A 23,682-nucleotide genomic window follows, 5' to 3' on the forward strand; every position below is an offset into this window, starting at 1 on the left:
AAGACTTTGTCTATTTACCCTATCCATGCCCTTCCTGATTGTGTGAACTTCTATACGGTCACCCCTCGGGCTCCGATGCTCCAAGGAAAGTAGCCCCAGACTAATCAGCTTCATCCCTATAGTCAGTACTCAGAGGGCGCTGCACTGTTGGAGGCATTGCCTTTCAGCTGAGATGCTTGATTTTTTTATTCATTGACAAGAATGAGGATGTCACTGGCTAGGCCAGTATTTGTTACCCATCTGCTCCAGAGGGTAGTTAAGGGTCAAACACGTTGCTGTGGGTCTGGAGTCACATGTAGTCCAGACCAGGTAAAGATGGCAGTTTCCTTTCCTGAGGAACTAAAATGACTTGACAGAGGCTGGCATCACCAAGTCATCCTTTATTTATATGTGGAGAGTCCTTGACACTGATCCAGATCTGTGTGGACCACTCCTATTTTTTTGGTCGATCAAGTCTATTCTTTATTAATGCATTTCAAGTACTTCAAATAAAAACCTACATTATCTTTGCACAATACTTCTTGCAACTTTTAGTAAAAATGTTCCCAGTGAACAAAATTTACTGTATAAGACAGTGGGCATTAAAATATGACAGTAGTATTGTTTTGTCTTCTTTTGGAAAAGGATATGGAAGATATAGACTGTAGGGAAATAGATGGTGACATCTTGCAAAATGTCCAGATTACAGAGGAGGAAGTGCTGGATGTCTTGAAACGGTTAAAAGTGGATAAATCCCCAGGACCTGATCAGGTGTACCCGAGAACTCTGTGGGAAGCTAGAGAAGTGATTGCTGGGCCTTTTGCTGAGATATTTGTATCATCGATAGTCACAGGTGAGGTGCTGGAAGACTGGAGGTTGGCAAATGTGGTGCCACTGTTTAAGAAGGGCAGTAAAGACAAGCCAGGGAACTATAGACCGATGAGCCTGACCTCGGTGGTGGGCAAGTTGTTGGAGGGAATCCTGAGGGACAAGATGTACATGCATTTGGAAAGGCAAGGACTGATTGGAGATAGTCAACATGGCTTTGTGTGTGGGAAATCATGTCTCACAAACTTGACTGAGTTTTTTGGAGAAGTAACAAAGAAGATTGATGAGGGCAGAGCAGTAGATGTGATCTATATGGACTTCAGTAAGGCATTCGACAAGGTTCCCCATGGGAGACTGATTAGCAAGGTTAGATGTCATGGAATACAGGGAGAACCAGCCATTTGGATACAGAGCTGGCTCAAAGGTAGAAGACAGAAGGTGGTGGTGGAGGGTTGTTTTTCAGACTGGAGGCCTGTGATCAGTGGAGCACCACAAGGATCGGTGCTGGGCCCTCTACTTTTTGTCATTTACATAAACGATTTGGATGCGAGCATAAGAGGTACAGTTAGTAAGTTTGTAGATGACACCAAAATTGGAGGTGTAGTGGACAGCAAAGAGGGTTACCTCAGATTACAACAGGATCTGGACCAGATAGGCCAATGGGCTGAGAAGTGGCAGATAGAGTTTAATTCAGATAAATGTGAGGTGCTGCATTTTGGGAAAGCAAATCTTAGCAGGACTTATACACTTAATGGTAAGGTCCTGGGGAATGATGCTGAACAAAGAGACCTTGGAGTGCTGGTTCATAGCTCCTTGAAAGTGGAGCTGCAGGTAGATAGGATAGTGAAGAAGGCGTTTGGTATGCTTTCCTTTATTGGTCAGAGTATTGAGCACAAGAGTTGGGAGGTCATGTTGAGGCTGTACAGGACATTGATTAGGCCACTGTTGGAATATTGCATGCAAGTCTGGTCTCCTTCCTATCGGAAAGATGTTGTGAAACTTGAAAGGGTTCAGAAAAGATTTACAAGGATGTTGCCAGGGTTGGAGGATCTGAGCTACAGGGAGAGGCTGAATAGGCTGGGGCTGTTTTCCCTGGAGCGTCGGAGGCTGAGGGGTGACCTTATGGAGATCTCTTTGGAGGGTCGGTCTGGTCTTGGACCGAAGGGTCTGTTTCCACACTGTAGGGAATCTAATCTAATCTAACCTAACCTTGCTAACCAGTCTCATATGGGGAACCTTATTGAGTGCCTTACTGAAGTCCATATAAATCACATCTAATGCTCTGCCCTCATCAATCCTCTTTGTTACTTCTTCAAGAAACTCAATCAAGTTTGTGAGACATGATTTCCCACGCACAAAGCCATGTTTACTATCCCTAATCAATCCTTGCCTTTCCAAATACATGTACATCCTGTCCCTCAGGATTCCCTCCAATAACTTGCCCACCACCGACGTCAGGCTCGCTGGTGTACACTTCCCTGGCTTGTCCTTCCCACCCTTCTTAAACAGTGGCACCACATGTATTCCGTGAGATCTAACTTTGATAACTAGTCTACCTTGAGGAACCTTGTTGAATGCCTTACTGAAGTCCAGATAGATCACATTCACTGCTCTGCCCTCATCTTTGTTACTTTTTCAAAAAACTCAATCAAATTCATGAGACATGATTTCCCACGGACAAGTCATGAGTATTTTTGTTTAAAATCTAATTAATATAGATTGAAAATCACTTATAAACCTCCTTCATATGAACAAGGAGCAGGGGTAGGAAATTTAGCCCCCCTGAGCCAGCTCCACCATTTAATCCAAACATAGCTGTTCTCAGAGTGCTGGAGAGACACTGCAGATCTGGCAGCATTCCTGGAGAGAAAAACAGTAAGCACTTTGAGTCAGTTCACTGGATGGCCAGTGTGAAGCAGACTAACATCCCAGAGGAACAGGAGCTACATCCTTTTGGTGGACAAATTTCTATAAAATCATAAGACCAAAACAGACCATTCAGCCAGTGAGTCTGCTCTGCCTTCGATGAGATCATGCCTGATCTGATAATCCACAATTCCACTTACTTGCCTTTCTCCGTAATCCTTGATTCCCTTAATTATTAAAAATCTGTCTCTGTCAGCCTTAAATGTTCTTAATGACTCGGCCTCCACAGCCCTCTACAGTAACAAATTCTACAGATTCATGAGAAGAAATTCCTCATCACCTTTGTTTTAAGTGTGTGACCCCTTAATCTGAGATTATGTCCTCAACTCGGCTACAAGGGGAAACAACCTTTCCACATCTACACTGTCAAGTCCCCAAAGAGTCTGTTTCAATAAGGTTGGACACCAATGCTTCTACTTTCCAGAGGACTAAGGAAATTCGGCATAGCCACTACAACTCTTATCAATTTTTATAGATGCACCATAGAAAGCATACCATCAGGATGCATTACAGCTTTGTATATAAGAGATCCAAAATAGTTCACAGTAATCCAGCTGTGGTTTGACTAGTGCTTTGTAACATTTTAGCAAAACTTCCCTACTTTTATTCTCGATCACTATTGAAATAAAGGCCAATGTTCCATTTGCCTTCCCTACTAACTGCTGAATTTGGATGCTAGCTTTTTGTGAGTTATGAGGAACCTTAAATCTTTCTGTTCTGTGGATTTCTGCAGTTTTCCCCTCTTTATATAATGTTTATCTCCTTTATTCTTCCTATCAAAATGCATAATCCAATATTTTATTCTGGTGATTGTGGTGCTGTAACTTTGAGCAGAGAACTCAAGAAGAAGGATTAATTTTAAACTGTTAAACTTTTGATTCTGAAGAAGACTATAACATTAACTCTGCTCCTATCTCCACAGATGCTGCCAGACCTGCTCAGTTTCTCCTGCATTTTATGTTTGCTGATTGTTTTAGATTAGAGATTAGATTACCTACAGTGTGGATACAGGCCCCTTGGCCCAACAAGTCCACACCGACCCCCCGAAGAGCAACCCACCCAGACCCATTCCCCTACACCTAACACTATGGGCAATTTAGCATGGCCAATTCACCTAAGCTGCACATTTTTGGATATGGGAGGAAACCAGAGCACACCCACGCAGACATGGGGAGAATGTGCAAACTCCACACAGACAGTTGCCTGAGGTAGGAATTGAACCTGAGTCTCTGGCGCTGTGAGGCAGTAGTGCTAACCACTGTGCCACCGTGCCGTCCATTATAGTATTGCTCACACGTGTAAATTCTTCAAGGATGATATTATTGTTCAATTTTGGAGGAAAATTCTGAATAGAAATTGTGGTTTAAACTTGTCTATTTAAGTAACGGACTAGCAAAACTGGGATTGTTCTCCTTGGAGCAGAGGAGATTGATATCCAGTTTCCAATCGTGAATTACTATGATTAATTAAATAACAAAAAACTGGCAGTAGAGGAGATAGATTTATGACAAATGGCAAAAGCAACCCAGAGAGACAATAAGTTGCCAAAACAAAGAATTCCTGATGAAGGGCTTTTGCCCGAAATGTCAATTCTCCCGCTCCTTGGATGCTGCCTGACCTGCTGTACTTTTCCAGCACCACTCTCTTGACTCTAATCTCCAGCATCTGCAGTCCTCACTTTCGCCTAAAATAAAGAATTGCAGAACCTGAAAAGCAGAAGCAAAAACAAAGTGTTGGAGAAACTCAGCAGGTCCAGCAGCATCAGTGGAGAGAAAATCAGAATTAACATTTTGAGTCGATAACTGTTTGTCAAAACTGAAAACGGCTAGGAAATAGTGGTATTTGTGCTACTGACGGGGAATGGGTTTGGGGTAGGTGTGATTTGCATAAGTGGAGCCCAGAAAAGGAGAGAAGGTAAAGAAGCAGACTAAGGGATTGTTGATAGTCAGCTATGAGAGACTTGCATGCTGAACTAATGCTAAAGGAAAGTGTGAATAGTTGAACATGGGTTGGTTGTGCTGGGAACAACCCATATAGAACAGGGTCTGGGGGTGGGTAACAAAAATGGAGGAAGGTTTTCATACTCTGGAATTGTTAAACTTGGTATTTAATCCTGAAAGTTGTAAGATACCTGGACAGAAGATGAGGTGTTGTCCCTCCAGCTTGCATTAAGCTTTGATGGAACACTGCAGCAGGCCAGAGACAGGAATGATGTCTGGGAACATGGCGGTGTGTTGAAGTGGGAGTGGCAGGCAACTGGAAACTTGGGAACATTTTTACAAACAGGGTTAGGTGCTCTGCAAAGTGATTACTCAGTCCGTGTTTCATCTACCCAGTGTAGAGCAGATGACATTGTGAACATTGAATACAATAGACTAAATTGAGTGAAGTGTAGGTAAACCGTTGCTTCACCTGCAAGGTGTGCCTGGGACCTTGGATAGTGAGGAGCGAGGAAGTAAATGGGCAACCTTTGCACCTCCTGTGATTTCAGTTTTTTTTCTATGTAATGGTTTATTACAATCTGGAATGCCCAGCCAAAAGGATGGCAGAAACAGATTCAATAATAACTTTCAAAGAGAAATGGAAATGTGTCCATACTTAAAAAGGAGAAATTTACAGAGCTGTGTGGAAAGCATGGAGGAATAGAACCAAAATAAATCAAAGCGCTGTTTGATGCTGGAAATCTGAAATAAAAACAAAGAGTACTGGAGAAACATAAAGAATCTGGCAGCATCTGTGGAGAGAGAGACAGAGTTATCATTTTGATAGGTGATTTTTGATATGTTAAAAGGGAAGACTATGCGGCTAATTCTTCAAAGATGATGATGATGGACATTGTTTATGATTGGAAGAAAGCGAGGACTGCAGATGCTGGAGATCACAGTCGAGAGTGGGGTGCTGGAAAAGCACAGCAGGTCAGGCAGCATCGGAGGAGCAGGAGGATTGACATTTCAGGCATAAACCTTTCATCAGGAATTTAGCCCTTCATTTGTGATTGTATGACATATACTTACTTAATCCTCTTTATCCATGCACTCATGAAGCCAGTCTCAGACTCTGCATTTTTTTCTTTCTCTAATGTCCTTGATAATCCAATCATCTGGTCCTTCATGGTATACAGGAGTGGTCTTCTTATTTCTTTTATTCTCCACAGGAGGTCTGTGGCCCTATCACTCATGGATAATGAGGACTGGGTCTATAGATAAGTATCCTACAGCGAGTTCAATACTTGTCAGTCACAAACTCTGTCTCATAATTAAAACAATCCCTTACAATAAGTTAAAAATCACACAACACCAGATTATAGTCCAACAGGTTTATTTGGAAGTCCTAGCTTTTGGAGCGCTGCTCCTTCATCAGATGATTGTGACAACCACCTGATGAAGGAGCAGCACTCCGAAAGCTAGAGCTTCCAAATAAACCTGTTGGACTATAACCTGGTGTTGTGTGATTTTTAACTTCATACACCCTTACAATAAACAATTGAATTAGCTAGGCCATAGGGGAAGTTAATATAATATTAACATAATAGTTGAGATTTGGAAACTCATCTGCAAAAGTTCTATTGAATCATGATGTCGGCAAGACAAATATTTAAATTTGCATCTTTCTTACTTTATAAAATGTTTTGTAGCAAAGATAACATGGCATTTTTCAATGGGGAAAGGAGGAGGTCATGTTGGAGACAGACTGACTGGATAGTAGCATCTATAAGGATATTCTTTAATCCCTCTATATTGAAAGGAATCTGTATACTAATTTTACATTGCTTCAAAATCTAGACTTTGCTGATAGATTCAGTTTAAAATGTGCAGGATATACTTTTACATTGTGCTTAATAGTTAAATAGAATTTGCATTTTAAAATACAATGTTGGTGACAAACAGGCAACTGAAGAATCTCGGATCTCATTAAATCCTATCTCTCTGAACAAGCTTTCAGTCAAGTGACCCAGATCATTACATGGATTAGTGTCACATTTTGTTTGAAAATGCTTCCTTGACATCTTGGGACATTTTGCAGCATCAAAAGTGCTTTATAAATAAAGTTGTTATTGTGACCGTGCCTTCTGAGTGCAAACTATTCTAATCCCATCTAATACATAAAAAGTCATTGACTGATTAGTTGCCCATCACTGAGAGACAACAGTACACACATAGACCAAAGACACAGCAGAAACACTTAGAGACATATAAAACACAATTAATTTATTAAATACTTAAACAAATACACACACTTTAACTACAAGAGGTATCTCAATCACTGTCTTTCATTATCCAGATTTCTGTAACTAAACCCAAACATTAATACCCGGGAGAGTTCACAGCTGACCAGGCTTAAACTCTGCTCGACATCATCACCATGCCTCCTGATGTAGGGTACTTCTTGCAACGTTAATTTTTGAAGTTATCCTGAACAAAATGATTTTTCAGGCTCTTTATACACAAGTCTCTGTGCCAAGTATGTGCTTTATTCGGAATTTTCTGTGCACGTGATCAATCCCGAAGGTTTTGGTCAAATGCCAATTTTGCAGTTATCCATGCACATGAGTAATCTCAAATATTTTGTCCAAATGTAAGCCTAATCTGGTACAGTCAGCAGCTACTGTTTTCCTGCAATTTTAACTCCTAGCAGACCTGACTGACTCAATGTAATTCCATTCACATAACAGCCCAATATTAAGTCTTTAATCAGTTCCTGTTATCTTCAGCCTTATATAACAGATTTATAACAATATAATAGATAAGACCAAGTAAGTTGTAAGTGTAAAACATACAGTCTACCTTTGGGAATCTCTGATGTTTGACTTGGCTCACTTCCATTATGACATACATAGTAAAGTTACTATAGTTGTTCTGCACAATAAGACTGCTCTCTCATTACAGAAAGAGAAAACTGGTCGTGGTTTTAACCTAAGGAGAATGTCTCAGGTGAGGGGAGAGGTTAAGAAGGACAGTCCTTCATGGTAACCTCAGATAGTGCAAGAATTGAACCCATACTATTGGCATCATTCTGCATCACAAAACAGCCATCCAAGCGAATCCACTCCTGAGACTGCTACAGATGGGTCTTTGAAAGATTCCTTATGGATTGTGAAAAATAGGCAATGGGGAAATTAGCACCTGAAGGGAGGATATTGACAATTGGAAGAAACTGAAATGAAAATAGACAGTGCGAATGGAAAATACTGTCCGGGTGGAAGATGTGTTTTGTTGGGGATTACAGTCAGACATGGATTTCCACTGGAACAGACAGTGTATTAGTCTGCACTGACACATGCTACACTTGAGCAGCAGTAATTAAGCTTGATGCAAGTCCAGGTTGCCTGAAGTGTGGTGCATTTGGTCCTTTCTGTAAACTAAAATATATTCATTAAAAAAGATACCTTATGAAATAAATGACTGAGTGAAACTGAAAGTATCCTATTTTAAAAAGTTGCAATAAAAGAATCAATTAGTATAGAAACATAATATAAAAAATTCATCTGAATAGGTGGCTTCCTCTGATCAATAAATCATTATGCTGTTTAATACATTTTTTAATTATAATAAGGAAGAAGAAGTGACAAAGATTGATGAAGGCAGAGCAGTGGACTTTGTCTATATGGACTTAAATAAGGTATTTTACAAGGTTCTGCATGGTAGACTGGTTAGAAAGATTAGATCTCATGGAATACAGGAAGAACTAGCTATTTAGATACAAAATTAACTTGAAGGTAGGAGACAGAAGGTGGTGGTGAAGGCTTGTGATCAGTGATGTGCCACAAGGATCGATGCTGGGTCCACCGCTTTTGTTATTTATGTAAATGATTTGGATATGAATACATGAGGTATGGTTAGTAAGTTTGCAGATGACACCAGAATTGGAGGTGTAGTGGACAGTGAAGAGGGTTACCTGAGAATACAACAGGTCCTTGATCAGATGGGCCAGTGGACCAAGGATAAATGTGAGGTGTTGCATTTTGGAAAGGCAAGTCAGGGCAGGAATTATACAGTAAATGGTAAAGTCCTGAGAGTGTTGCCGAATAAACAGACCTTGGGGTGCAAGTTCATAGAAGTGGAGTTGCAGGTAGACAGGATGATGAAGACGCCATTTGGCATGTTTGCCTTCATTGGTCACTGCACTGAGTAAAGGAGTTAGGGAGTCATGTTGCGGCTGTAGAGGACATTGATTAGACCACTTTTGTAATGCTGCATTCAATTCTGGTCTCTCTGCTATAGGAAGCAGCATTGTGAAACTTGAAAGGGTGCAGAAAAGATTTACAAGGATGTTGGCAGGGTTGGAGGGTTTAAGCTATGGAGTGGGCCTGAATAGCCTGAAGTGTCGGAGGCTGAGGGGTGTCACGAGGGGCATGGATAGGATGAACAGTCAAGGTCTTTTCCCCAGGATAAGGGAGTGCAAAACCAGAGGGCTTAGGTTTAAAAGGGACCTAAGAGGCAACATTTTCATGCAGAGGGTGTTGCATGTATGGAATGAGCTGCCAGATGAAGTGGAGGCTGGTACAATTACAACATTTAAAAGGCTGGGTGGGTATATGAATAGGAAGAGCTTAGAGGGATATGAACCAAATGCTGACAAGTGGAAATGGATTAATTTAAAATATCTGATCAGCATGGGCGACTTGGACCGAAGGGTTTGTTTCCACGCTTTACAACTCTATGACTGTAAATTCACTATAACAGGAATACAGTTCTATGTCAGCTTGATGCAATTAATTATTTTGATTTTGAAATACAAAGTTATGGATATAAAATCTATCCAAGACTTGAGCACATAAATCTAGACTTACACATCGGTACAGTACTGAAAGTACTGCATTATCAAAGGTGGTGCATGTTTTAGAATACATAATTGAGCAAGGCTATGTCTACTGCAAAGAAAGTTTTGTGATGCAGTTGTCGTATCCAAATCTTTGGGCCAGAAATTCTAGGTTCAAGTCCCACCTCTGGATGTGATGGCCATGGTAAGTGCATCATGTCAAAAATAATCATGGGGCCATGCTATCAATCTGTAAATCTTCCCTATGGCAAGCATCAAAAGTGGGAGAATTTCTTGATCAGTCTGAATCATGTGGCAACTGCAGTGCACAAGTTAAAAGACCCTGCAAAGAGATTCTTACCATGAGCAAATGTCAGCCTTATACCAAGAGACTACCCATATACATGTACACCCCTGAATAGTTGGACATTAGAACCTGTGGCATTTACTCAAGGTAGTAGCAGAGATGTTCCCATGGTGTCCCCTGGGCAAGATTTATCAATGAAAATCAAAATATGAATTCTATTTGTGAAACCTTATTGTGTAAAATAAAAAGTGTCATATTTGCAGATGCACTTGCAGAGATTCCAGGTCAGAGACCTGTTGGTTGTGATACACCTGGGTCATCCTGAAAATGTGATAAGGCAAGTGATTTCCTTCTTAGACAACTGGTTTACCACTTTTCAGCAATGTATGACAGAAATAAAAGAAGACCCCACATTTCATCTTGTTTTGAACATTTTCTGCTTCTGTTTTTCTGTTTTTGTTATACCTGTTTTGAATGGAGTTTCTGTTCTGGTGATGCAAAGGCAAAGGTCATAGAAGTCAGCTCTCTCCCACTACAGAGTGCGATGATTGGTGGCGAGTTTAACCTGAAGGTCAGCACATCAGATAAGGGGCAAGGTCAAGAAGGCAGCCAGTGACCACAGCCAGTGCAGGAACTGAACCCATACCATTGTCATCACTCTGCCTTACAATCCAGCCATCTCAGCTAACCAACCTTCCTTCAACAGTACACACTCAAAATAACAACTCTTCCATCCTCCCCACATCGTTACTGTTGGACCTGTCCTGTTTTACTTTCAATGCAACAGGATAAACCAGGTTTCCTAGTGTCTGACAAAATATCAGATACAAGCATGAGGAAATATGTAGCATTTATTTTTGTTACAAGGTACAGTATCTAAACATATTACATTTATATTGGAGGATAAATTTATTAATTTCAATTGCAATGTTTATGCTTCCAAATGACATTACACAATCTGTACTCTTAATTGTTCTTGAGTGAGACTCTGTAACAATATTATGATATCAGCTAAACTACTTGTTATTTCATAAAGATACTTTGATTCCAGTTCAGATTACAAGGCACTAAATCTGTCAGTGTTTATACATTTAAATGCAGAAGCCTTATTCTGCCTAAAAAAATGACACAGTAGCTTTTAACATTTGGTTTCCAGTCATACAGAAGAGAATACTTCAGCAGATGCTTTATTCAGGCCTGATTGGACATGCATTTCTATCTCATTCTCCCCAGTGCACTGGTTAAATGTGCTGATTCCACTGAAATAAAACAAAGAGAGTGTCCCTTTATCACATCCCCTTGCTGAAATTCAAGCTGATCAAAAACAAGTGACCTGCATTCTCCACTTTTCCCAAAGAATATCTACATCATTTAAACATTGGATTTAAATCTTGAGATATACATACAAAGCAGCATTGTGAAGCAGAACAGCCAGAGATTTACTTTTATGAGGTAAAACAAGCTACTTCTGTACACAATTAGCAGCTGCTAGTGATGTGGCTTTTTGTTTAAAGTGTAGAATTCTGTTAAGTGACAAGTAAGCTCTTGCTTGCAAGAATGCTGTGTTTTACCTGGCATACAGGTGTATACATATACTGATCACTGTTACTCCAGTGAGTATTCTGCAACATTCTGAATACAAAAAGCAAGTCAGTCAAAGATAAGTGATATACCTATAACATGTCAGAATAAGAACATCATTACTGCTTCACTTTAAAGAACTGCAAACAAATGGAGGCCACAATGTGTGAGATAGACTTAGAGCAGCCTTGTATAGGGTCAGCACAGGACTGACAGTTCAAATGACCTCCCTCTATCTAAAAGGTGTCACAACCTGAATTAATATTAACGTTGTTATTTTGGTACACCACAAATGTGCTGCCATAATTAAAGGTATCGATACAGTTTAATAAGAGCAAAAAAAATGTAATCAGATGCCTAGGGTTAATTTCCAAGGGATAACACTGAAAAACAGGGAAGTAAGGTTGAGCTTGTATCAAACATGGATCAGAGCACAGGTGGAGTACTGCAAACAATTCTAGTCTCCATGATTATAGAAAAAGACACAGAAGCTTTGAAAGAAAATCTACAAGAATGATAGTAGAACTGAGAGTTTATACCCATTAGGAAACATTGAATAAGTAAGGCTTTTTTTGTAGAAAGAAGATGGAGGTTGTTCTGGTAGATGTCTTCAAGATTATGAAAGAATCTGGTAGGGTAGTTCTTATGGTCCAGTGAATGGTTAGGATTTGGCTAAGACAGTTGGTGTTGGGGGAAGTTAAACTTGAGTCAGCAATGAACCAATGAAGGGGATTTGGGAGAAAGATCTTTACACCGACATTGATGGGAATGTGCAGCCACACCATGTGGTTGACGTGAATGACAGAGGATTTAAATAGAAGCTGAATAAACACAAAGAAGACTCAGACGGAAGGACATGGCGATGTGGGTTATACGGAAAGACTGGCAAGAAATAATTAGCTGGCCGGGAATTCCTACAGGCCGCACGGGCTAACGCTCGCTTGTTTAGCCTTACTTCTGTGACTATACCTGTGTGCAATAATTTTTTTTAAAGACCGGAGGAGCATTTGCCTTGTTATCCCGCCCCTCCACAAACCAAAAACAAAAGCTGTGATAAATACAAGTGCTGTCACAAACAAAACAAAAATAAATCGCTGGAAGAGCTCAGCAGGTCTGGCAGCTTCTGTGGAGAGAGCAATCAGAGTCAACGTTTCAGGACCAGTGACCCTTCTTCACAAGTTTGGCACTGTCTAGAATAAACACGGTCCAGTAAACATTCTGAGAAGGTTTCCAAGTCATCACCGATAAAGCGTTTAATGTTTCAGACATCACCACGTGAGGTGCAATTTCTCAATTGAGGTGTAGTGTCAAATCCCAATTTTATTTTTCTTGATCCGCAAAGACTTTACAGAACAGCTCTCAGTTAAAGCTTTTTTTTTGTGTGAGTCAAATATTTTTGTTGCATTTTTGCAGAGAGAGGGGTGTTCCTTCAAGGCTCCGGGATGTAGCGGAGTCTCTGCGAGTAAATCAGGTCGACCAGGTACAGGATGAGGTTGATGAAGGTGAAGATGGTGACGATGAGTTGGCTGTCCCAGGGGCAGTCTCCCAGAGAGCAAGAGGCCGGTCTCTCCACCGAGCCGTACTTACTGTCAAAGCAGAAGATGGGCCAGACCACGGCGGCGCTGAGGTACAGCAGAGTGGCCAGGAAGGTATAGAGGACCACTAGCCTGTCGAAGGGGCACCTGAGAGCCCCGGTCTGTCCAGACACATTGAGACCGATGACCAGGGAGGTGAGGGTGAAGCAGATGGAGTAGACGGCCACACACCACTGGGTGGCCGGGTAGCGGCTGTACTCGCTGCCGTTGGCTAGTGCCCCGAAGATGATGCAAGCCACGTACGCCTGGACCACTTTGAGGAGCCCCGGGGTGGTAGCCATGTAGGCGCCGATGTGCCCCGGCCTGGCCCGGCTCAGGTGCACCTCGGCCCCGTACGCGATGCAGGTGAGAGCCGAGAAGGCGCTGGCCGAGATCCTGAAGCCGCGGGACTCGCAGCTCCCCGCCGCCCCCTCCCCGCACTCCAGCTGCACGAAGTAGACCGGGTAGACGCTGGAGGCGGTGAGCTCCATCAGCACGGCCAGCATCGCGAACGAGATGGTGAAGTTCTCCCAGGACAGCCCGAGGCAGCCCTGCAGCCGGGAAAGCTCCAGGGAGACGATCAGGCCGCTCAGCGCCAGGCACCAGGCCCAGGCGAACATACAGAAGTAGCCGTACGCCTCCCCGTAACCCCCATCGTGGGCAACTAGGCTCAGGGTGACACAGCCGAACAGGATCTGCAGTGAGCGGAGTACACCCAGGGGAGACAGTAGGGCCGAGCAGTTCAGGTACGGGCCTTGTGCCTCCATCAGCCTTTACCCCCACTGCCTTTTACCCCCCCCACTGCCTTTTACCCCCCCCACTGCCTTTTACCCCCCCCAACTGCCTTTAACCCCCAACGCCTTTTACCCCCCAACTGCCTTTTACCCCCACCTGGCTTTTACCCCCCCCAACTGCTTTTAACCCCCACCTGGCTTTCACCCAAACTGGCTTTAACGCCCCCCCCCCAACTGCCTTTACCCCCCCCCCACCCGGCTTTTACCCCCACCCGGCTTTTACCCCCACCTGGCTTTTACCCCCCCCCCAACTGCCTTTTACCCCCACCGCCTTTTACCCCCACCGCCTTTTACCCCCACCGCCTTTTATCCCCCCACTGCCTTTAACTCCAACCGCCTTTTATACACCCCCCCCGCTTTTACCCCCCACTGTCTTTAACCCCCTCCACCTTTTACCCCCACTGTCTTTAACTCCCACTGCCTTTTACCCCCCACTGTCTTTAACTCCCACTGCCTTGTACCGCCCAGTCTTTAACTCCCACTGCCTTGTACCCCCACCGCCTTCCCCCTGCCTCTTACCCCCTCCACTGCCTTTAACCCCCCACACCACCTTTTAACCCCTCCCACCGCCTTTAACCCCCACTGTCTTCTACCCCTTTTTACCCCCACCAGCTATTACTGCTCCACTAGTTTTTAACCCCAGCACCTGTTACACCCACCACATTTTACTGCCCTAGTCCTTATTACCCCCCCACTGCACTTTCACTGTCTCAGCATTTGTTACCCCCCACTGCCCTTTTACTGCCACACTAACTCCTCCGCGGAACAATTACTGCCACCACCTTTTACCCAGCATGATTAACTGGCACCAGTTTATACCCAGCACATTTTACCCCACTAGCTTTTACCCTCATCAGCTTCTACCGCCTGCAGCTTTTTCCTCCCCCCCTCCAGCTGCAGCTCTCCTCTTGGACAACCAAGTGTCTGAGTGGAATGAAAATGCAGCTAATTTTGGAAGGTGGTGATATTGCCGCAGCTGCCGCTTGTCCTAGTGCTGGTATTTGACCGTATCGCTATTAATAGAGCTGTCAGTTAGTGAGCAAGGGCAGTCCACACACAACAGTAACAGACCCTGCAGCCCTTGGTGCATCGGAGCATTCCCCAACCTCACTGTTTTAATTCCATCTGCACCCCTGCTGAAAGTGTGATTGATGCAACCCGTGTTTTCCATTTCAAAACAAAAACGCAAGAAACTGCATAGTGCTGGAGATCAAAAATAAAAGTCAGAGAGTGCTGGAGAAACTCAGCAGTTCTGGCAGCATCTATGGAAAGAGTGTGAGAAAGAGAGAGAGTTAGCATTCTAATCCCAGTTGATACTTCTTGGAAAGGGTGGGTACAGGTGGACACAGGGTTCCTGTGGGGAAATAAAAGTGACTGACATACTTGCCATCTGTTCCCAGAAGGTCGAGCTGAGAGGCTGGTACAAAGGTAAGTTTGAGACCATGCAGGAACTTACTTATGGGGATGAGCTTTTTATGATGGATTGGCAGACCAGCAATTAAGGGGGAAGTCTTGGAAGTGGGGGAGGTTTAAACAAACTAAAAGACTAATGTTAATCAATGGTTATTGGTTGATTAATTATATGCACGTGGCGAGTGTTCATTCAGGATTCACTTTCCTCCCTCCCTTGAGAATGTATGCAGTGGTTGTGTCCCTATCTTTGAGCCTTTTCTAGACCTGTGTAATAACATCTCTGAATATTATTCCATGTGGCTCAGTGGTTAGCTGCATCCTAGCGCCGGGGACCAAGGTCCGATTCCAGCCTCGGGTGACTGTCTGTGTGGAGTTTGTATATTCTCTCTGTGTCTGTGTGGGTTTCCTCCGGGTGCTCTGATTTTGTCTCACAGTCCAAAGGTGTGCAGGTTAGGGTGAATTGGCCATGCTAAAGCTGGGGTTACAGTGGTAGGGTGGGAGCACAGGTCTGGGTGGAATGCTCTTCTTATTTAAGGTACGGACTTGATTTCTGAATGGCCTCTTATATACTCTTTGATCCTGTGACTGGTGATAAGAAATAAAAATCTTGTCCCTATGAGACAGTAAGGACTGCAGATGCTGGAAGTCAGAGTCAATAGATGTGAAGTTGGAAGAGCACAGCAGGTCAGAATAGCATCCGAGCACCCGGAAAGTCAATGGTTCAGCCCTTTTCTGCGCCTCAGATGCTCTCTGATCTACTGTGCACTTCCGCATCTATTTATGCTGGAAATCTTGCCACCCTCTTCTGTGGGGTATTCACCTCCAGCAGAGGGAGCACAGTACCCACTCATGGCTTTCCCTGATCAATGGGTACTGTGGGGAACTGGAGTGCGTCGTGATTGTTGATATTCAATAAGTTTCCTTTCATGTTTACATTTTTCTTTTTGTTTTGTTTACCTTTATGACATTGTGTCAGTGGTGTCCCTTTTCAAGCCAGCCATCGTGTGACAAGCAGATCACTTGTGAGCCGACCAGGCCAGGAAATCCAAGAGGGAGGATCCGGGGTGAGAATTCTGAGGGAAAGGGGAAATCCAAAGGAGCAGAGAGTTTTCCTTTAGGGCAAATCAGAGGTGGGAAGAACTTTAGTTCCACCACCTTTCAATGACAACTCTCTAAGTTGTGCTGATAATCAATGGTAACAATCAGATTCCCCTTATTGTTGGCCATAACATCATTTCTCCAAATATAACTGGCATTATTGGGTGTGGCAACCTGAAATCCAACCCATAACTAATAAAGATAAAGGGTAAAGTCACTGTAGTCCTGCTCCCTGATTAAAGGGAGATGACTGGTGGTGGTCTTAACTTGAGGGTCACCATCCCTCAGATGAGGGGGGGAAAGGTTGGCAAAGAGAATACTTTATGGTAACCTCAGCTGGTGTGGGAATTGAACCCATGCTGTTGGTATTACTAACCGGCCATGCAGCTAACTGAGCTAACAGACCCAGTATCTCTCCTTGGCTTCTGGTTTGCACTTGGTACTAACTGATGATGGCTGAAAATGTGTTGCTGGAAAAGCGCAGCAGGTCAGGCAGCATCCAACGAGCAGGAGAATCTATGTTTCGGGCATGAGCCCTTCTTCAGGACTAACTGATGATGTCAACCTTCAATAGGGAACATCAGTCAATACCATCTTCAAACCAGGATGACAAACATCGACCTAAGTCAAACTGAGAGATCAGGCAAAGGGAGGTCACCTCAAAGGGGCATGTTGTCCTAAACACAACTCAATGTCAAAATAATTTTCCCTTTATTCATTCATGAGATGTGGGCAGCACTGGAAAGGCCTATAATTGTTGTCCATCACTATTTGGCCTTGAACTGATTGGCGTGCTGGACCAGACTAGGTAAGAATGGCAGATCTCAACCTCACAGTATCAGAGTCCACATGCACTCAGAGAATCCCTGAAGTCAGGTATCACTGATTCCTCAGTCTCCCCATTCCCAACATCCCAATTCTCCAGGTTCCTCATTCCTGACCTCTCATTCCTCAGCCTCCCCCTTTCTGATCTCTGATTCCCCATTGGAAATTCCACCCCCCCGCCCCGATTCCTCAGTCTCCCAATTCCTAACTCTGATTCATTAGCCTCCCCATTTCAGACATCCTTGATTTTCCAATGGAAATTCCAAACATCCCAGATTCCTCGACTTCCCCATTCGCACTAATTAGTCAGCCTCCCCATTCCTGACATTCCTGATTCACCAACTTTGTACCTCCTATCATCCCCAATTCCTTTGCCTTAACATTCCTGGCATCCCACATCCCCAATTCCCCACAATTCTCAAATCTCCAGCTTTCCAAATCCCAAAACTCCCAATCCTCACCTATCTCCACTCTGATTTACCCTATTCCAAAGCTCCCCAGATCCTGACATTCCTGATTCTTCAGCCTGCTCATTTTTGATCATCTAATTCCTTAGTTTTCTCAATCCTGACATGCTCAATTTTCCAACCTCACCCTTCCCAGCCCTTGATTCCCCAACTTTCTCAATCCCAACGTTCTCAGTTCCCAAGCATTCCCAATCCTCAATTCTCTAGTTTCCCCATTCCTAATCCCCGATTCCTCAGTCTCCCGATTCCCAACAACCCTGATTCCCCAGCTTTCCCAGTCCCAATCTCCCAGATTCTACAGCTTTCACATTCTCAACATGCCCAAATTCCCAGTTTTTCCAATCCCAAAGAAAATAGCTGACCTCCCTCCTCCAAACTGCTAGAGGAACAGAAACATCCCAGGAACATCTGAGTGACCACAGCAGCTTTGGAATGGAATGGCAAGTTGAAGGTGGGCAAGTAATTTACAAGGATGGAATGTTTCTTTAAGAATTTCAGTAGTTACTAGCAAGGTTCCACAATTATCAGGTCCATATTAACAAGACCTTGACGAACAATCACTGAAAATAGAGAGTCAAGTAAAGAAAGTTATTTCTAGGCTTATATGTACAGCATGTGTCACATGGCAAATAAACATCACATTCCAATCCAGATGGCATGGGGGTTGGATAGGAAAGAGATTTCTCACACGCTGGGATTAACATTAATGACTGAACCATGGGGCAGTCCTGTCAAAAACATTAGGAGTCTGAAAGAAATAGAGAAAGACTGTGAGTTTTGGAAATCTGGAATGGAAATAGAGCCTGCTAGTGGTGTTTATTCTCAGTAAGAAACCAAGTTGAAGGCCAAAGACGGGGTACCATCATGAACATGTGACAAGACACTCTAAGCTGAGGTTGTAAGAGTTCAAAGGAGATAGGAAAATCTGGAAAAGGTGAATGTTTTGCCCTAATAAAAAAAAACAAAAAATAAATAAAAACTTAGTTCGAGGAAAAACAGAGTACGAGAGAAAGTTAGCCAGAAATATAAAAACAGATGGCATAAGTTTCTATGAATATTTTTAAACAAGAGTTAACAAAATGAATGTTGGTGTTATAGGTTTCTTCTTATGAGAGAATGAACAATGGAAACTAAGGAAATGGCAGATTATTTGAAAAGGTATTTTGTATAATTCTTCAATGTAGAGGATACAAGTAACATCCCAGAAGCAGCAATAAATCAGCAAATGGCAGGACGGGAATAGCTCAGGAAAATTGCAATCACCAGAGCAGTACTGAGTAAATTGTCAGAGCAGTAGACTAACATGTGCTATGGGTGGTTTAAACACTGTATATTCTGATCAACCCCTACAGTGTGGAAGCAAGCCATTCAGCCCATTGAGTCCACACCACCCTTCCGAAGAGCATCCACCCAGACACACTCTCCTACCCTGTCCATGTATCCCTGCATTTCCCATGGCTGATCCACCCAGCCTGCACATCCCTGGACACCATGAGCAAGTTAGCATGGCCAATCCAACTAACCTGCAGATCTTTGGACTGTGGGAGGAAACTGGAGCACCTGGAAGGAACCCACACAGACATGGAGAATATGCAAACTCCACACAGACAGATAGATGTCCAAGGGTAGAATCAAACCCAGTTCTCTGGTGCTGTGAGACAGCAGTGTTAACCACGACTCATTGTGCCACCTTAATTCTTAAAATTATTTTCTGGGACTCTTACAATAACATAAAGAGATGTTATCCTGTTTGTCTTCAGGACCAACTATCTGTGTGAGGAAGGGTTTTCTGGTATGGATTTCAGAAGAGGCAAGTTGAAAGGTTAACAGAATGATGGAGGTTTATAGTCCTGCAAGAAAAGCAAAGGAACAGCATATTTTCCAGACATAAAAGCACTCTCCAAAATGTTCTACATGAGAAATCCACATGAAAGTAGAAGTTATTTTTTAATTTCCTGTTTTTTGTATCCATATTTTTATTTATGCAAAAATAATTGATTTCCTTTCCCAACCTTTAACTCCTTTTTACATTTTTAGCAACCTTTAATTTTAATAAACTTCTCCTTTAAAAGACAAAAACAATGGCATTCATTTTAATAATTTTACTAGAATAAATAAATAACAACACACATGCAAAATTTATAGAACAAAAATTAGGTTCAAACATTGAACTAAATTCATGATTGTTAGCTTTTGAGTAACTGCATTGCAGCTTTGAAGATATTGTGTGTTTGAAACATTAAAACTGGCTGTTCTTGTAATTAAGGTTGGTGATCCCTGAACCACCCTCTTGCGCCACAGTGGTAGTGCCCCTATGTCTAAACCAAAAGATTAGATTACGGTGTGGAAACAGGCCCAACAAGTCCACACCGACCTGCCGCAGCGTAACCCACCCATACCCCTAACCTAACACTATGGGCAATTTAGCATGGCCAATTCACCTGGCCTGTGGGAGGAAACCAGAGCAAACCCACACAGACACGGGGAGAACATGCAAACTCCACACAGTCAGTCACCTGAGGCAGGAATTGAACCCAGGTCTCTGGCGCTGTGAGGCAGCAGTGCTAACCACTGTGCCACCGTGCCGCCCACAAACATTGGCTCAAGTCCCACCTGCCCCAGACCTGTTGTAATGTGCCTGAGGAGATTGATGAAAAATGTCTACAAAGAACCGTGAAAGACCACTAGAGGGTAGACAAGGGCCGCCCTGGCCAGCTTGTGATGTGGATACATTGCCTGATGCTACATTTTACTGCTCGACACAAATACCTGCTAATAATCTACAGCTTACCCTTATTCTCCTTGCTGATATTTTTAAGGCTAAGAGAGCTTAATGTTCCAACATCGCTGCAAAACCCTAGTGAGATTGTTATTTTGAATCATCCTATTCAGATATGGGATGACACACCCCTATTGTACATGGGACTTGAACCAGGTGACCTTCCTGTTGGGATTATTATTTTCTGTTAATGCACTTGTCTTTTATACTTGCCAATATGATTCATAGAAAAGAACCAACGGCCATTAAAGATTCAACTATTGGCACAATATCCCTACTTCTGGTCGCTGTGGGAGGGATTGCAGTCTAGTGAAGCAAAACAGATTTGTTTGAGAGAGAAATAAAAACGGAATCTGCTGGAGAAGCTCAGCAGGTCCAGCAGCATCTATGGGGAGAGACCAGAGTCAACGCTTCGAGTCTGGTAGCTCTTCGTCAGAGCTGATTCTTCAGCAATGGAGTCTCGGCAGACTGAAAGTGTTCACTCTGCTTTCTCCCACAGTTCGTGCTGGGCGTGTTGGGCCACATGGTGGCTCAGTGGTTAGCACTGCTGTCTCAAGGTGCCAGGGACCTGGGTTCAATTCCATCCTCGGGTGACTATCTGTGTGGTGTTTGCAAATTCTTCCAGTGTCTGTGAGGGTTTCCTCCCACAGTCCAAAGATGTGCAGGTTAGGTGAGTTGGTCATGCTAAATTCCTGGAGGTCAGTTCCCGGAATGGCGGGGCTATCTTACGCTGAAAAATTGGAGCAACTGGGCTTGTATACCCTTGAGTTTATAAGACTGAGAGGGGATCTGATTGAGATGTATAAGATTATTAAAGGATTGGACACTCTGGAGGCAGGAAGCATGTTTCCGCTGATGGGTGAGTCCCGAACCAGAGGACACAGTTTAAAAATAAGGGGTAGGCCATTTAGAAGAGAGTTGAGGAGAAACTTCTTCACCCAGAGAGTGGTGGGTGTGTGGAATGCTCTGCCCCAGAAAACTGTGGAGGCCAAGTCTCTGGAAACTTTCATGAAAGAGTTGGATAGAGCTCTTAAGGATAGTGGAATCAAGGGTTATGGGGATAAGGCAGGAACAGGATGCTGATTGAAGATGATCAGCCATGATCATAATGAATGGTGGTGCTGGCTCAAAGGGCAGAATGGCATACTCCTGCACCTATTGTCTATTGTCTAAATTGCCATCGTGTTCAGGGATATGTAGGTTCGGTGTATCAGTCAGGGGTAAATGTAGAGCAATGAGACTGGATGGGATATTCTTCTTGTTGGGCCAAATGGCCAGATTCCACACTGTAGGGACTCTATGACTCCAGGAATTCTGGCTTTTGTTTCAGATATTCGGGATCCACAGTTTTGTTTTATTTTACTCATTTGAAAAAAACGTTTGGTTCAATGTAAGATAAACTTGGAGTCTCTGTGTCAGCCTCAAATCTGACTTTAAAGAGTGACATGATTCATCCGAGTTCTGATCCTCCAGAACTTCATTCAAACTGATCTACTGTGTCAGATCCTGGAGAGCAAATCTCTCATAGGTCATCAGACAATGGCTGTTGATTAGTGGTTGGAAACGAGATCCTGTCTGACCACTCTTTTTCCCCCTACCCCAGCAAAAGAAATGAGTGGGTCCATTATAATATTGATCCTGTTGCTCTGGGTGAAGTTAGCTCCCCAGGGTAAGCCAATGTGAATGTGAAAGTAATGCAATCTTTGTCCTTGGCTTGTGGATATATCATTTTCTAATCAATAACCCTGAGATGGATTCCAAACACTGACGTGGACCTGAGGGTTTTACAATGATTTTCAAAGAGCAGTGAGTGAGTAACTGTCAGCTATTGCTCAGTGGGTACCAGCAGCCTGTTTGAGTTAGAGAGGCCCACACCAGAGACGTGACCATACGGTGAAAGTTATAACTCAGTAATAAATACCAAGGGAGTGCTGCACTGTCAGCGGCACTGCCTTTGGGGTGAGGCATCACAACCGAAGCCCTGCTTGTGGATATAAAGGATTCCAAAACACTGTTTCATTGAAAAGAAAATGTCTTGTCCATCACCAAAGTAGTTGGTGATGGATACATGGCTGTGGGATCTTGCTATGCACAAATTGGTTGCACATTCCATATATTTCATTAGCAATGACACTTTGAGAAAAGCTGTAAAAGTGCTTTGAGGCATTATGAGGTTATAAAAAGCCTAAGGAAATACAAATTTTATTTTAATCATCTATTGAAAAATTACATTGAAATTGCAGTAAATCAAATTGCAGGAGATCCACCTGCAAATTTGCCTCAGACACAACTTTAAGCTAGCCAGGGATGTCCCATTGTAATCTAGTTTCCCTATAAATGCACTCAAAAGTCCTCAAACACAACAAAGCAGTGAATATGCAAAAGTTTTCCATGTTTTTGTGCTCTTCAGCCTGGGAAAACGAGCCAATGAATGAGTTCTTCAGGGCCAATGATGTTTTTTTTCCTTTAGAATAAAACACCCCAGGCCATTTCCTGGTTATTTTTTAATAAAACCCCCACACTACCGCCTAACTGCAGTAGCACTTATACCATCTCCAGCGCCCATGTTGTGTGCGTGCAGGTGTGAGACACAGTGAAAGATACTAGGTGTACAAATCCTTATTCGATTTCCACCACCAGGAAGAAAGGAAACACCCAAGTGGCCAGTGACAAACAGTGCCCTTCTCAGAGGCCAAAGCCAATGATCTTCTTGATCTTTTCAATTGAAGAATGTACTGCGTCTTCAATTGCTTCATCTGTCAGTGCCGTGTTGTCCATGGTTGTCTCTGCTGGAGTTATCTTGCTGGCCTTTTGTAGAAGAACCTACAGCTCTGATTTATCACGCTACCTGCCCCAGCTCCTTCTTATTCTCTGCTTCTTGTGCAGATACAGTTGGGGATAACAGCTTCCGTCACCATCTTCCATCCGGCCTACATCATGAACACAGCCCCCGGAACAGTTGGGTTGTCCCCCTCTTCATCACTGAATAACTCGAGAGATCAGCTGCTCTGGAGAGAGGATATTCCTTCATAACCAACCCCTGATCCAATGACAAAAACAGAAACTGTTGGAAAAGCTCAGCAAGTTTGGCAGCATCCGTGGAGAGAAATCAGAGTTAATGTTTCTGGTCAAGTGACCCTGCTTCAGAACTGATCCATTGACTTGAGCTTGAAACATTAAAGGGTGGTCCTGGTAAAATATGCTAAAATACACCAGTTCACAGTTTGTGAGAAGATTTGTAGCTCGGGGGCTCGTTGTTGTGGTTCTGTTCGCCGAGCTGGGAATTTGTCTTGCAAACGTTTCATCCCCTGTCTAGGTGACATCCTCAGTGCTTGGGAGCCTCCTGTGAAGC

At 43.3% G+C, this 23,682-nt stretch overlaps 2 protein-coding genes across 2 annotated transcripts in view; one reads left to right on the plus strand and one right to left on the minus strand.

Moving 5' to 3' along the window:
* Positions 1-12,809: 12,809 nt before the first annotated feature.
* LOC140464085 (myeloid-associated differentiation marker-like protein 2) lies at positions 12,810-13,723 on the minus strand. Its single transcript, XM_072558782.1, has one exon. It carries the CDS (start codon positions 13,719-13,721, stop codon positions 12,810-12,812), a length of 912 nt encoding a protein of 303 aa, XP_072414883.1. The 5' UTR covers positions 13,722-13,723.
* Positions 13,587-23,682, plus strand: part of aspscr1 (ASPSCR1 tether for SLC2A4, UBX domain containing) — a 337,421-nt gene continuing 327,325 nt past the window's right edge. The window contains exon 1 of the mRNA XM_072558780.1: positions 13,587-13,700. The gene's annotated coding sequence lies outside the window, so the exon portion shown is untranslated. The remainder of the gene's footprint in view (positions 13,701-23,682) is intronic.

This window comes from Chiloscyllium punctatum, chromosome 39 (genome assembly GCF_047496795.1).
Source record: "Chiloscyllium punctatum isolate Juve2018m chromosome 39, sChiPun1.3, whole genome shotgun sequence".
Lineage (NCBI taxonomy): Eukaryota > Metazoa > Chordata > Chondrichthyes > Orectolobiformes > Hemiscylliidae > Chiloscyllium > Chiloscyllium punctatum.